We start from the raw sequence: 12,426 nt of genomic DNA on the forward strand, positions 1-12,426 counted from the left end.
CCACTACCCTCTGACTTCTATAGGCAAATCAGTCTAAATCCACATAGCCACATCACCGTAAATCCCAAGCATCTTAATCATATGGATGAGCCTACTATGAGGGACCTTGTCAAAAGCCTTACTAAAGTCCATGTAGACGACATCGACTAATCTCTTGTCATTGATCACCTTTTGTCCTCAAAATTCAATCAAGTTATCATTTCCCATTGCTAATTGTGATGCTGTCAGGATAGCCCTGCCCTCCCAAATAAACTCAAATGTAAAAATTGAGAACATTGGCACAACCTGCCAGTGAATTAAAAGTCTTTGACTTTTGGAGTTTTTTAATCTTGACTCCTGATTGGAAATCAGGCTCACTGTTTCAACGGTGCAGTGACATCAGGCTAACGTGTGTGTGCAAAATTCCTTTCAGCCACTTGCTACATTTTGGTGGAAATTCTTCAGTCCTAGTTGACTTTTAGCAGTCAGTGTGCAGTTGTTTAATAGTGGACCTCAGCTCCTGTTTTCTGTAGGTTACATAAGGTGTACATCCAAAAATGTGGAAGCTCTAACTCGCTGTCACTTCCTGTTGTCTTTCCTTAGGAAAAAGAAGGTATTCAATGGGAGGCAAAGGACGAGGAGGAAGAAGAGGAGGATGAAGACGAGGAGGTGGAGTTAGGAGGCGAGCGGGAGGAAGAGGATGATCACATGGAATACTGTAGAGTCTGTAAAGACGGTGGGGAGCTACTGTGCTGCGATGCTTGTCCGTCCTCCTACCATATTCACTGTCTCAATCCGCCACTTCCAGAAATTCCCAATGGCGAGTGGTTGTGCCCCCGCTGTACAGTGAGTGCCTTCCTCATTCAGTGCAATGTTTACTTAAGGGTAAGGGGGAGCTTGTATAGGGTATAGTTACAGCTATTTCTACTAAACATTTTTGGGATATGAGCATTGTTGACAGGCCTATGAGGTGATAAAGAACACAATTAAACTGTTGCAATCTTATTTTGGGGAAACTGTCCCTGGAAATGCTGGATGGGTGGGAGCTTCTAGAGTCTGATGTATTGGTGCTGACTTGGAGCTGGCTTCAGTGATGGTTCCCTACTGCCCTGTGCAAAGCCTTCTGTATTCAGCTTCTGGTGGCACTAGTAATTTCCAGACCAGTTTTGGAATAGCTCTAAAGATAGGTGAAATCCAGCCCCTGACCCTGGCCAAAAGCTGACCTTTTCAGGGAGTTCAGTGATCAACTTGTCAACCTGGCAGCTGCTGCTGCTACAGTGACATCTTATATTGTGTGCTCATCTGTTTTTGGCCAGGGCTTTCCAAGATCTTATCAGAATCAGGATTCCTGACACTACCCAGTGCCCATCCCAGCCAGTAATGTGAATGGTGGTCAAGTGTGGAAAATATCTATCTTGGCTGTTGTTCTGTCTTCAATCTGTTTGAGTGCATGGAGTAATTAGAATGCGGTGACACTCCTTGACCGTACTAATCCAGCAAGGTACTTATCTCTGCTGAAGAGGAGGCCAGAAAGTGGGAAGTGCTAATGTCTCTTGAATCATAGAAATTCAGTTCTGAAGGAGGCTACCTGACGCACCGTGTCTGTACCACCACCTGAAAGAAGTACCCAGCTAGTTCCAGCCATATCTCCGTAGTCCTCTAAATTCATTACTTTCAATATATATCCAGTGCTCTTTTGAAACCTCCTATAAAATCTGTCTTTCCCACTCTCCCAGGCAGCATATTCTAAATCCTAGCAACTCTGAAAAGAAGTTTCTGTAGCTGCTTTTTGATCCCAAGAAACATATCTACCTTCTTGAAGATGTTCAATATTTTGGCCTTGACCACTTTCTTTGGAAGAGAATTCAAAAAAGCTCAGCAGTCTCTGGGTGAAGAAATTTCTCAATTCATTCTTAAATGGCTGCTCTTCGTCAGACTGTGATCCCTAGTTTTAGATTCTCTGATCATCCAAAATAGTTCCTAGTCCCACTCCCACTCTTCTCAATTGCACTGAATCGATTTAGGACTATATTCAATCTCCCTTCATTTTTTTTTCTTCTTTATTTGATAACGGGATGAGGACGTTGCTGGCTAGGCAGCATTTATTGTCCATCCCTAAGTGCCCAGAGGGCATTTAAGAGTCAACCACATTGCTGTGGGCCTGGAGTTACATGTAGGCCAGACCAGGTAAGGATGGAAGTTTCCTTCCCTAAAGGACATTAGTGAACCAGATGGGTTTTCCTGACCATGGATTCATGGTCATCATTAGACTCTTTAATTCCAAGAGATTTATTGAATTTAAATTCCACCATCTGATGTGGCGGGATTTGAACCCGGGTCCCCAAAATGTTACCTGGGTTTCTGGATTAACAGTCCAGTGATAATACCACTAGGCCATTGCCTCCCCTATAATGCCATTATGCAGTCCTGCCATCCCAGGAATCAGTTTGGTATCTTCCTTAATCTCCAAGTTAAAACATTCATGTTTTACAATAGCCTGATTTTCTGAGGTTGTTGACTTGCGAATCAACAACCTCCGTCACAATCCAAGCTACGGACCTTTGCTAAAACTTTAACCCTGATTCTTTGTGTTAGTAGTGTGGTCATCCAGCTTAGAGGTGGGAATGTAACCTCTCAAGTGCATGTTTGAGTGAAAAGTTCTGACTTTTTTTGTTCAAGAATTGGGGTAAAGCTAGTAAGGCTGTTGAAGGGTCTAGGCTCGAAACATCAGCTTTTGTGCTCCTGAGATGCTGCTGGGCCTGCTGTGTTCATCCAGCCTCACATTTTATTATCAAGGCTGTTTTTAATATCAGTTTCAGGGCAAGACATATATAGTTAATGGTATGCCCTTCTGGAAGCGTTGCCAAACTAAGGGATGCAGGTACGTAGTTTGTTGAAAGTGCAGTCACAGTGTGGTGAAGGTGCTCGACAGACTTGCCTTCATTGGTCAGAACATTGAGTATAGGGTTTGGGATGTTATGTCGCTGTTGGCTGAGGGATTTATAAAATCATGAAGGGCACAGATAGGGTGGGGGAGTCCAAAACTAGAAGACATAGGATTAAGGTAAGAAGGGAAGGATTTAAGAAGGACCTGAGAGATAACTTGTTGATGCAGGCAATGGTATGTGTATGGAACGAGCTGCCAGAGGAAGTGGTGGAGGTGGATACAATTGAAACATTTTAAAAGGCAACTGGATGGGTATATGAATAGATAGGATTTGGAGAGATTTGGGCCAAACGTTTGCAAATTGGGACTAGGTCAGATTGGGATTGTCTGGTTGATGTGGACAAATTGGACTGAAGGGTCTGTTTCCATGCTCTGACTTTTGCTGAACACAGTCTTGAAATTGTGAACCCCCTAGTTATGGATATGTCAAACTATTAGAACAGACTATCCTTCTTTACGTTGTCAACATTGTCCACAATTTTGAACTCATTAAGGTCACCTCTTACTCTTTTTTTGCTCCAAGGAGAATGAACCCAAATTTCTTTCGTCTTTCACAAACAAAAACAGAAGTTGCTGGAAAAGCTCAGCAGGTCTGGTAGTATTTGTGCAGAACAAAATAAGTTAACGTTTTGGGTTTGTTGAACTTCTCTAATCTTTCCTTGTATCTAAAATCTCCCATTCCTGTTCTCATTGTTTTGACCTCAGTCTCCACAACGTTGACATCCTCCCTTAAGTAAGGAGCCCAGGACTGAAAACCGTATTCCACATGTGGTCTAGCCAATGATTTGTGGGGGTGTACGTCCTTTGTTTTATACCCTATGCTTCTATTTATAAAAGCTTTATAATCAGCCTTTAACAACTGTTTCAGCGTGCCTGGCCCCCTTCGGAGAATCACACGTGAACCCTGCGGTTCCTGTGCTCCTATACTGCTCTCAAACTGCATCATTTGAGCTCCTATTTTGTCAGAATATTTCTTATATCAAAATACATTGCCTCAAATATCTCTACATTTGAATTTCATCTGGCAGGTGTCTGCCTATTTGGCCAACTTCTCAATGTTCCTCTGAAATAACAAGGTGTAGAGCTGGATGAACACAGCAGGATCAGAGGAGCAGGAGGGCTGTCGTTTTCGGGCCTAGACCTCAGCATCATGCTAACAATTTACTAAACTCGCAATATATTTAGAGATTTCGACCTTGACATCCATTTCTAAATCATCTATATAAACCAGAAAAAGCAAGCATCTCAACACCGATCCCCGGGGAACACCACTTTCAACTTGTCTCCAATCTGAGAAATGCCCGTGTATACCTACCCTCTTGTTCTTATCTTTTAGTCAACTTCTAATCTATGCTGCCCAGGGCCCATCAATCCCAAACACTTCTAATTTGCTAACCAACCTGTTGTGTGGCACCATATCAAATGATTTTTGAAAAACCCTCCTCTGCCTAAGTCACCTTGATAAATAACAAATTCGACAGCCATGACCTGCTCCTGACGAAGCCACATTGAGTGCCTAGCATTAATCCTATATATCTTTGTGTATGTTTACTTTATCACGTATTATGGTCTCCAACTTTCCAACTGATGTAAAGCTGACAAGTTTGTAGTTTCCTGAGTTATCTTTTGCCCCTCCCTTAAACAGTAGTATGACATTTGCAATCCTCCAGTCCTCTGAGACGAAGTCTGTGTTTGAAGTGTGCTTGTTTTAACACATCCTTTCCTCATGCTTCCTCTTATTCCTCCATTGCAGGCATTGCCTCTCTCCTGTATTTGAGATGCTTTGCCTGACTTCTGGTGTGCATCATATGCCTCCTTTTTTTTTCAATATCCTTATTCAAGCAGGGTATTCTAGCTTTGGATACCCCACATTTATTTCTCAAGGATATGTACTTAGTTTGTGTTCTATTCATGTCTCGTTTGAATTTCTTCCATTTCTCACTCAGTTTTCTCCACAAAATGCATTTTCAATGAACTTTTTAGACACCTAAAATCTGCCTTTTTCCAGTTTGGAATCTTAATTATTGAAGTTTTGAAAATTTTAATCCTTTTTTTCCAGTTTAATATTGAACCTTTTTATATTATGTTCAGTATTTTCCAAATGCTTTCCCGTTGTGATGTTCTACTTTTTGGCCTGCCTCGTTTCCTAGATCCAGTGCTACTCCTTCCCTAGTAGCCCTGTTCTTTGCCACTGTGTCATATCCCCTAGAGCAAATTCTGCTTCCAGTTTTGTTCATGATTCTCTGCATTTATGCAGACAATTTAACCCTGTCCTTATCCCAATGGAAGGCAACCATTTAATTGTTCACTATCAGCCCTCATACCTTTTTATCCCTTCCATGATGATCATCTATCTTTGCCCTCGTCGTTACTTTCAAAGCTAGGTCAATTAGTCTGCCGACTCCCACTGCTTTACAAGTATTTAACTCCACCCCCACTACATTTCAGATTAATTCCGTATCTGTTCCGATGAAGCCCTTCTCATCTGAACAGCCTTTTCTCTTTCCCAGAAGTAATTCGTGTCCCAAACATCTAAACCCTCCTTTCCAACCTATCCCTCAAAAGACAGAAAATCTAAATCTCGATCTGCATATGTAACCCACCCAGTGCCTGGACCTATATTCGTAAAACAGATAACTTGGTTTTTGCTGTGTCTGTGATTGCTCTGCAAATTGCCTCATTGCATATATTGTAACTGTGACACCACTTCAAAAGTATTTAATTTGCTGTAATCTAGTTGTGAAAGTTGCAAAGCAATGCAAGTCTTCCAGCCTTTCTGCCGTGTAACAGTAAGGATTCACCCTCTTCCTTAATATTTTCTCTCTTCAGTGTCCTCTGTTGAAAGGCAGAGTCCAGAAGATTCTTCATTGGAGGTGGGGTGAACCACCAATACCAGTCCCTGTGCCCAGACCACCTGATGCCAATCCTGAGGATTCTCCACCGAAACCACTGCATGGGCGCCCTGAACGGGAGTTTTTTGTTAAGTGGGCTGGCTTATCATATTGGCACTGCTCCTGGGTCACTGAGCTGCAGGTGAGAATTGCTAATTTTTCCTGTTCTATCAGAGCCAGAAATGTGAGGGAGAAACAGAATAAGGTTAGGTACAGAGTAAAACTTTCTCTTTATCCCCGTCAAACACTCCCAAGAGGGTCTAGCACAGATTGGGATCCCAGAAGTGGCTCAGTGGCTAGTTCTGTTGTCTTGTGGCCAGGGACCAGGTTTAGTCCCATCCTCGGGTGACTATGTGGAGTCTGCACAAACTCCCCATTTGTGAGTTTCCTCCAAGTGTTAATTTCCTCCCACAGTCAAGAGATGTGCACGTTAAATGGATTGGTCATGCTAAATTGGCTATAGTGACCAGGATGTGCAGACGAGGTGGATTAGCTGTAGGAAATGCGATGTTACGGGGATGGGATGGGGTGGGGGGGTTGGATCTGGGTGAGATGCTGTTTAGAGAGTTGATGGGCTGAACGGCCTGCATCCACGCTGCAAGGATTCCGAGAAGTGATCCAGTGTGAATGCGTGCTGGGAATTATTTTCAAGTTCCTGGGTTAATATGTGCACGGTGAAGATTTAGGTTACTCAATACCTCTGCTCTGCAAATTATTCACAATTGGTGCAACTCATGGCTTTGCTGGCTTCCCACAGCTGGAGATTTATCACTCGGTGATGTTCCGGAATTACCAGCGAAAGACTGACATGGACGAGCCACCTCCATTTGATTACTGCTCTGGGGATGATGACACCAAGAGTGAAAAGAGGAAAGCCCAGGACCCGCAGTATGCTGCAATGGAAGAGAAGTTTTACCGCTATGGGATAAAGTCTGAGTGGATGACCATCCATCGTATCCTGCAGCACAGGTTGGACAGCTGCCAGTGAAGAATCATCAGTTTGTCTGTAGTATCAGGGATAGGGTGCCCATCAGACCCTCCAGCCTGATCCACCATTCGTTGTGACCTGTGACGAATGTCCACTTATCATCTTGATTCTGAATTCTGAACATAATTTCTGAGCATAGACTGTATCACTAGTAGACATGAAAAGTTTGAAGTGACTCCCAAAACCCAAAGTGTTTTTAGGGGGCATGAAGGTCCACTGATTCCAACTATAGAAGTAGAATTCATGACACAAACAGTCCATTCTGCCCAACTGTTTCATGCTGGTGTTCTTGCTCTCCTAATCTTTTTACGTAAGTCTCCAACTGCATTTGTAATCTTCCTGATCAAGCTGTTCAGAAGTGTTGTGATTCACATCTGGAACAGGTGGGATTTGAACCTGGATCTCATATCTCAGAGGTGGGGTTATCAGCATCACACCACAAGAGGTCTCATTTGACAGCATTTATATTCCTTTGAGTATAGACGATCTAATCATGGTGTTTAAATCAGTATAGTTATTAAGATTTAACAAGTAAGATATATGCAGTTAAGATACAGCTCAGCTCTGACCTACCTTTATTGTAAAGTTTTGGCTTGCCCCTGTGTCTTCCTTTTTATCCTTATGTGCTTCCTTATCTCCCATTTCTTTAAATATAAACTGATGGTTGTCTCAGCTACTGCCAATGGTAATGTGGTATGCATTCTCGTCCCTTCCTGAATGCAGAATTTCCTTGTGGCATTTTAGGCATTGTCTGGTATTCTAACCCTAGTTTTGAACTCTTCCATAGGCAGAAGATTCCCACCCTAACCTGACTGAGTGCAATCATAATCATGCTTTCTGCTGACCAGATCAGAGTAGTCTGCTTAAACGCGTTAAAGCACAAACTTTTTTACTTAATAAGCTGCCTTTTAATCTTGGCAGGGAAGTAATTAGATTAGATTCCCTACAGTGTGGAAACAGGCCCTTTGGCCCAGCAAGCCCACACCACTCCTTGGAGCATCCCACCTAGACCCATCCCCGTGTAACCCATGCACCCCTGAACACTATGGACAACCTCGCATGGCCAATCCACCTACCCTGCACATCTTTGGACTGTGGGAGGAAACCGAACCCCCCGGAGGAAACCCACACAGACACGGGAAGAATGTGCAAACTCTGCACAGAAAGTTACCCGAGGCTGGAATCGAACCCGGGTCCCTGGCGCTGTGAGGCTGCAGTGCTAACCACTGAGCCACCTTGCCTGCCCCAAATAGAGTTTCTAATTTAATTTTAATTTTTTTTCTTGTTATCCTGCCCATTATCCATTTTGGGTGTTGGCCAAGAACTGCCATCTGATCCAATGGCCTCTGCTTGCTTTGTTTTTTTTGTGCTTGCCCTGTTGAGTTGTGAATGAGTCAGTTGTGGGGTCGAGTGATCGGCAATGTCCTGCTTGTGCCAGTGTGCTCTTCCCAAGTGTCTCCACTCAAACTTCCATCACATTCCTTTCTGCAGTATTGACAGGAAGGGAAACTACCACTACTTGGTGAAGTGGAGAGATCTGCCATACGACCAGGCCACTTGGGAGAAGGATGAGCTGGAAATACCGGATTATGATTCGCTCAAAGTTGCATACTGGAATCACAGGTCAGTGAGGCCAGGAGTTTGTCATTGTCATTGTCATTTTCATATGGCGAAGTGTTAGCTGTGGGAAATCTCCAGGAGTCAGTGTGGCTTCAGTTATTACCATACTCAGAAATTTCTTCTCAGACAGAGAGATGAGGGCATTCGGTCATTTGAATAGGTTTAAGGCTGGATTTTAGATATTGAGAGAATGGGAGTGATATGAAAAGTTGAGAAAGTGAGACAGATCAGCCTTGTTATTGTCAAATGGAAGAGCAGGCATGAGGACATATGTTCAGCTTCTGTTTTCGTGAACTTAAATGTTGCCACTTCTTTACCAGCTAAGAAGGCTCAATGTACTCGCCCAATGAGTGTGAGATGCCTGCTGACATTCAGTTTTAACCTCGTGCTGTTTATGGTGCAGGGAGATGATCATGGGGGAGGATCCCACCAGGCCAAAGAAAACAAAGAAGTTCAAGAAAATCAAGGAGTTCTTGGCTGACAAGCCTCCTGGCTCGCCTGCTATAGAGGTGAGTGGGGAATGGAAGCATGGAACTGTCCAGTGCCTGTAGCCTGGACTGGGCTTGTGATTTTAAATCTCTTAAGAACAGAGAGTAGAAAAGGGTAATCATTCTACCTCTGTTTAATTATGTTAGAATTTGCAGTGACATGGAGCAGTATATTGGGATGTGAAAGGTTGAGGGGTGATCAGTGAATTGTTACAGTTTTAAGCAATAAAGAAACTTGACCCCAGTAATCATCCTTCAATGTGTGGGATACACATTCAAAGTTCAAAGGTGACTAGCCAACCAATGACCGCACAGTGTGAGTGGAGAGAAGAGTATAACAACAGTACATTAAATGAAGAAACTAAAGCAATCCTTGTTTGCATGTGGTATATAAGAGACTGATCAGATAAACTGGCTGGTCTCTGCCAGCTATTGTGATTTGACTTGTAAAAGATTTTGCAGCTCGCTTTATTTCAGTGTGATAGATGAGGTCACGTATAATGAATATAGGAATTGTAGAAGAATCTTAACTCCCTTCTAAAGGTGGGGGGCGGGGGTGAAGCAAAGTGTTTTTGCCACTTGATGCCAATGTTGGGGATTATCCTGCACTCTTTGGAGTTGTGTGGCACTATAATGTAACACCTGAATATCTTAAGCCTGGTACCAGTACTACACTGTCAGACTTGAGGTTTGTGTTTGTAGCTTCTGATTTCAAGGCAACATGCCAGCAGATGAACTGAGCCTTCTACATTTACCATATTGTATTCCACTGTTATTTCCAGAACTACACGCAAGTGTCTTTTCAGTCCATCTTGCTACTGAATTTAACAGCCTTCCCTGATAATTGATGCCCACCATAGCTGTGACTTTTACCATTCACTTGTTATTTTGTGATTTGCTATTTGAAGTAGGACTCCCCAAAGTTGTTCTTAAAACTTCTCTGGCAACTTCTGTCATTCTTGTTCATATGCTGAAATGCCACTATGATCATATTCTCAGCAAGCTGCAACAATCCAATTTTCCTAAATTTTTTTTTTTCTTATTTCCTGACCACTTGGGCTGGTATGTTCCTCAGTTTGTTGATTCAAGTTTCACTCCAAAGACTTAAGCACAAAAACAAACTACACTGCTTCTAATGTTGTACTGAGGAAGTTGTACTCTGTTAAATTGAGACTGCAATCATCCTCTTGGAACATAAATTTTGTTTTAGAGAGTATGAAGTTTCCCCAGTGTCCTGCCAAAATGGATCTTTTCAGCAACACCAGCAAAATATGAACCTGTTTGAGATCTTACTTGCAAAAATTGACTGCACTGCATTTCTCTTGTATTTTCACTTATTGGATAAGTACATCTCTAGCTGGACCAGCTTTTTGTTTGGCCATCTCTAATTACCCTTGAAGGCGGTGGCGCTTCCACCAGCTCTTCTGGTAGTGCTTTCAGGTTGCTAAACAAGACTTTTTTTTTGTTTTGCTCCCTAAAAGGACATTAGTGAAAGATCACGTTTTCTTCTCTCTACAGCCTTGCAGTTACTGACCTTTTGATTCTTAATGATATTAGTACAAGTCTCCCTCTCTCCCTCCCTCTCTTTCTCTCTCCAGGGTGCTACCACTCTCTGCATGGAAAATCTTACCTTACATATCTCCCTTATACTTGCCCCCTCTGACTTTGAACCTGTGCCACCTTGTAATTGAAACTTCAGCTTGTAAGATTAACAGCTTTTTGGTGTAGGTATACCCTCATTATTGTTAGGAACAGAATTCTAGGATTTTGACTCAGTCGCTGAAGGAATGGTGATATAGTTTCAAATTAGGATGGTGAGTAGTTTGGAGAGGAACTTGCAGGGCCTGGTGTTCCCAATTATCTGTTGCCCTTCTCTTTCTAAATAGAAGTGTTCGTGGGTTGGAAGAAGCTGTCTAACTCGCCTTAGAGTAGTAGCAGTGGCCATGCTTCAAAAGTAATTCATTGACTGTAAAGCATTTTGGGATTTCTGAGGTTATGACAGGTTAAAATTAATTATTTCTAAAAGGCAAATTTCCAACATTCTTATTTTGTTAGCTCGACCTTCCAACAAAAGCCATTTATCATTCTAGCTCTGTGATTTTTGTTTTTATCTGAAGGTTGCGTCATTCGTTTCTCTCTCTCTCTCTTTTTGTTTTTTTTTGTCTTTTTCTCTGCAGCCAACAATTAAATACGAAGTACAGCCAGACTTCATTACTGTCACTGGTGGAACTTTGCACATGTACCAGTTGGAGGGGCTAAACTGGCTGCGCTTCTCCTGGGCGCAGGGCACTGATACCATCCTCGCTGATGAGATGGGGCTAGGAAAGACCATCCAGACCATTGTCTTCTTGTACTCTCTGTACAAAGAGGTAAAGTGCAACTTAAACTCAGTAAGTCTAGCTATGTTGTGGCAGGAGTAATGTGTGGTAATGTATTTTGAGAAGCGTGAACGTGCTGTACAGAGACTTGTACTAATCATTTGGAGAAGTATCTTAAAAGAATCATCATAGACCAGTAACTGCAAAACTGTAGAGGGAAGAACATGTGATCTTTCACTCACGTCCTTTTTAGGGAGCAAAACAAAAATATTAGTCATCCGGACCTGTACAAGTCCAGCCTCATTCTGACGTGGTTGACTTTTCAACCTCTTACAGATGTGGCCCTGTGAGCTACTCCATTGCCACCGCTTTCCTGTTGGGAACTAAGGATGCCAGCATCCCCAGAATTGTATTTGTGCTTAAGAGTTAGTGTTTTGAGCTAGCAAGGCATTAGAGAGCGACCTGCATTGCAATTGTGAGATTAACAGCTTTTTACAATTTATGTTCTCATTCAATATGGACATTACTGGGTAAGGTGTTCTGTTCATTTTGTCTAAATGTCATCAATAATGACCAGATGGATTTGTTGTCCATCCACAGTTTCCTTTGAACACTTGGGTTGCTGGGTGATTTTGGAGGGCAGGTGAGAGTAGTCAAGTTGCGGAGGGGGGAGGGGGTCAAGTAGACAGATTAGAGATTACAGCACAGGGGGACAGGCCCTTCAACCCTCCAGGCCTGTGCTGATCATCATGCCCTGATTAATCCAGAAATGAACCTGCCATTTTTCGATCCATATCCCTGTATTTCCTCCCTATTCATGTACCCATCTAGGTGGTTATTAAATGTCTTCACTGTGCCTGCTTTCACCACCTCTTCTTCTGGTAGTGCATTCCAGGCTGTGTGGGAAAACTTCCCTTGCACATCTCCCTTAAACTTTCCCCCTCTGACCTTTTAACCTGTGCCCTTTTGTAATTGAAACTTCAACCCTGGGGAGAAACCTCTGACTATCCACCCTATCTATGCCTCTCAGAATTTTGTAGAGTTCTATCAGGTCTCCTCTCGGCTACCATCTTTCCAGTGAAACCAGATGGAGAGGAAATCCGTTTTGTCTAAATGTCATTAATAATGACCAGATGGATTTTTAAGACAGTTGATAATTTTATGGTCAATGTTTGAGACTGCCTTTTACATTCCA

At 42.7% G+C, this 12,426-nt stretch overlaps 1 protein-coding gene across 10 annotated transcripts in view; it reads left to right on the forward strand.

Annotated features, from left to right (window-relative positions):
• Positions 1 to 12,426, forward strand: part of chd3 (chromodomain helicase DNA binding protein 3) — a 118,109-nt gene that overhangs the window by 39,623 nt on the left and 66,060 nt on the right. For all 10 annotated transcript variants that reach the window (XM_048524053.2, XM_048524050.2, XM_048524051.2 and 7 more), the window contains 6 exons: positions 583 to 825; positions 5,756 to 5,959; positions 6,575 to 6,786; positions 8,297 to 8,428; positions 8,829 to 8,934; positions 11,091 to 11,282. In XM_048524053.2, coding sequence (XP_048380010.2) covers positions 583 to 825; positions 5,756 to 5,959; positions 6,575 to 6,786; positions 8,297 to 8,428; positions 8,829 to 8,934; positions 11,091 to 11,282 — 1,089 coding nt within the window. The remainder of the gene's footprint in view (positions 1 to 582; positions 826 to 5,755; positions 5,960 to 6,574; positions 6,787 to 8,296; positions 8,429 to 8,828; positions 8,935 to 11,090; positions 11,283 to 12,426) is intronic.

Source organism: Stegostoma tigrinum, chromosome 45 (assembly GCF_030684315.1).
Source record: "Stegostoma tigrinum isolate sSteTig4 chromosome 45, sSteTig4.hap1, whole genome shotgun sequence".
Lineage (NCBI taxonomy): Eukaryota > Metazoa > Chordata > Chondrichthyes > Orectolobiformes > Stegostomatidae > Stegostoma > Stegostoma tigrinum.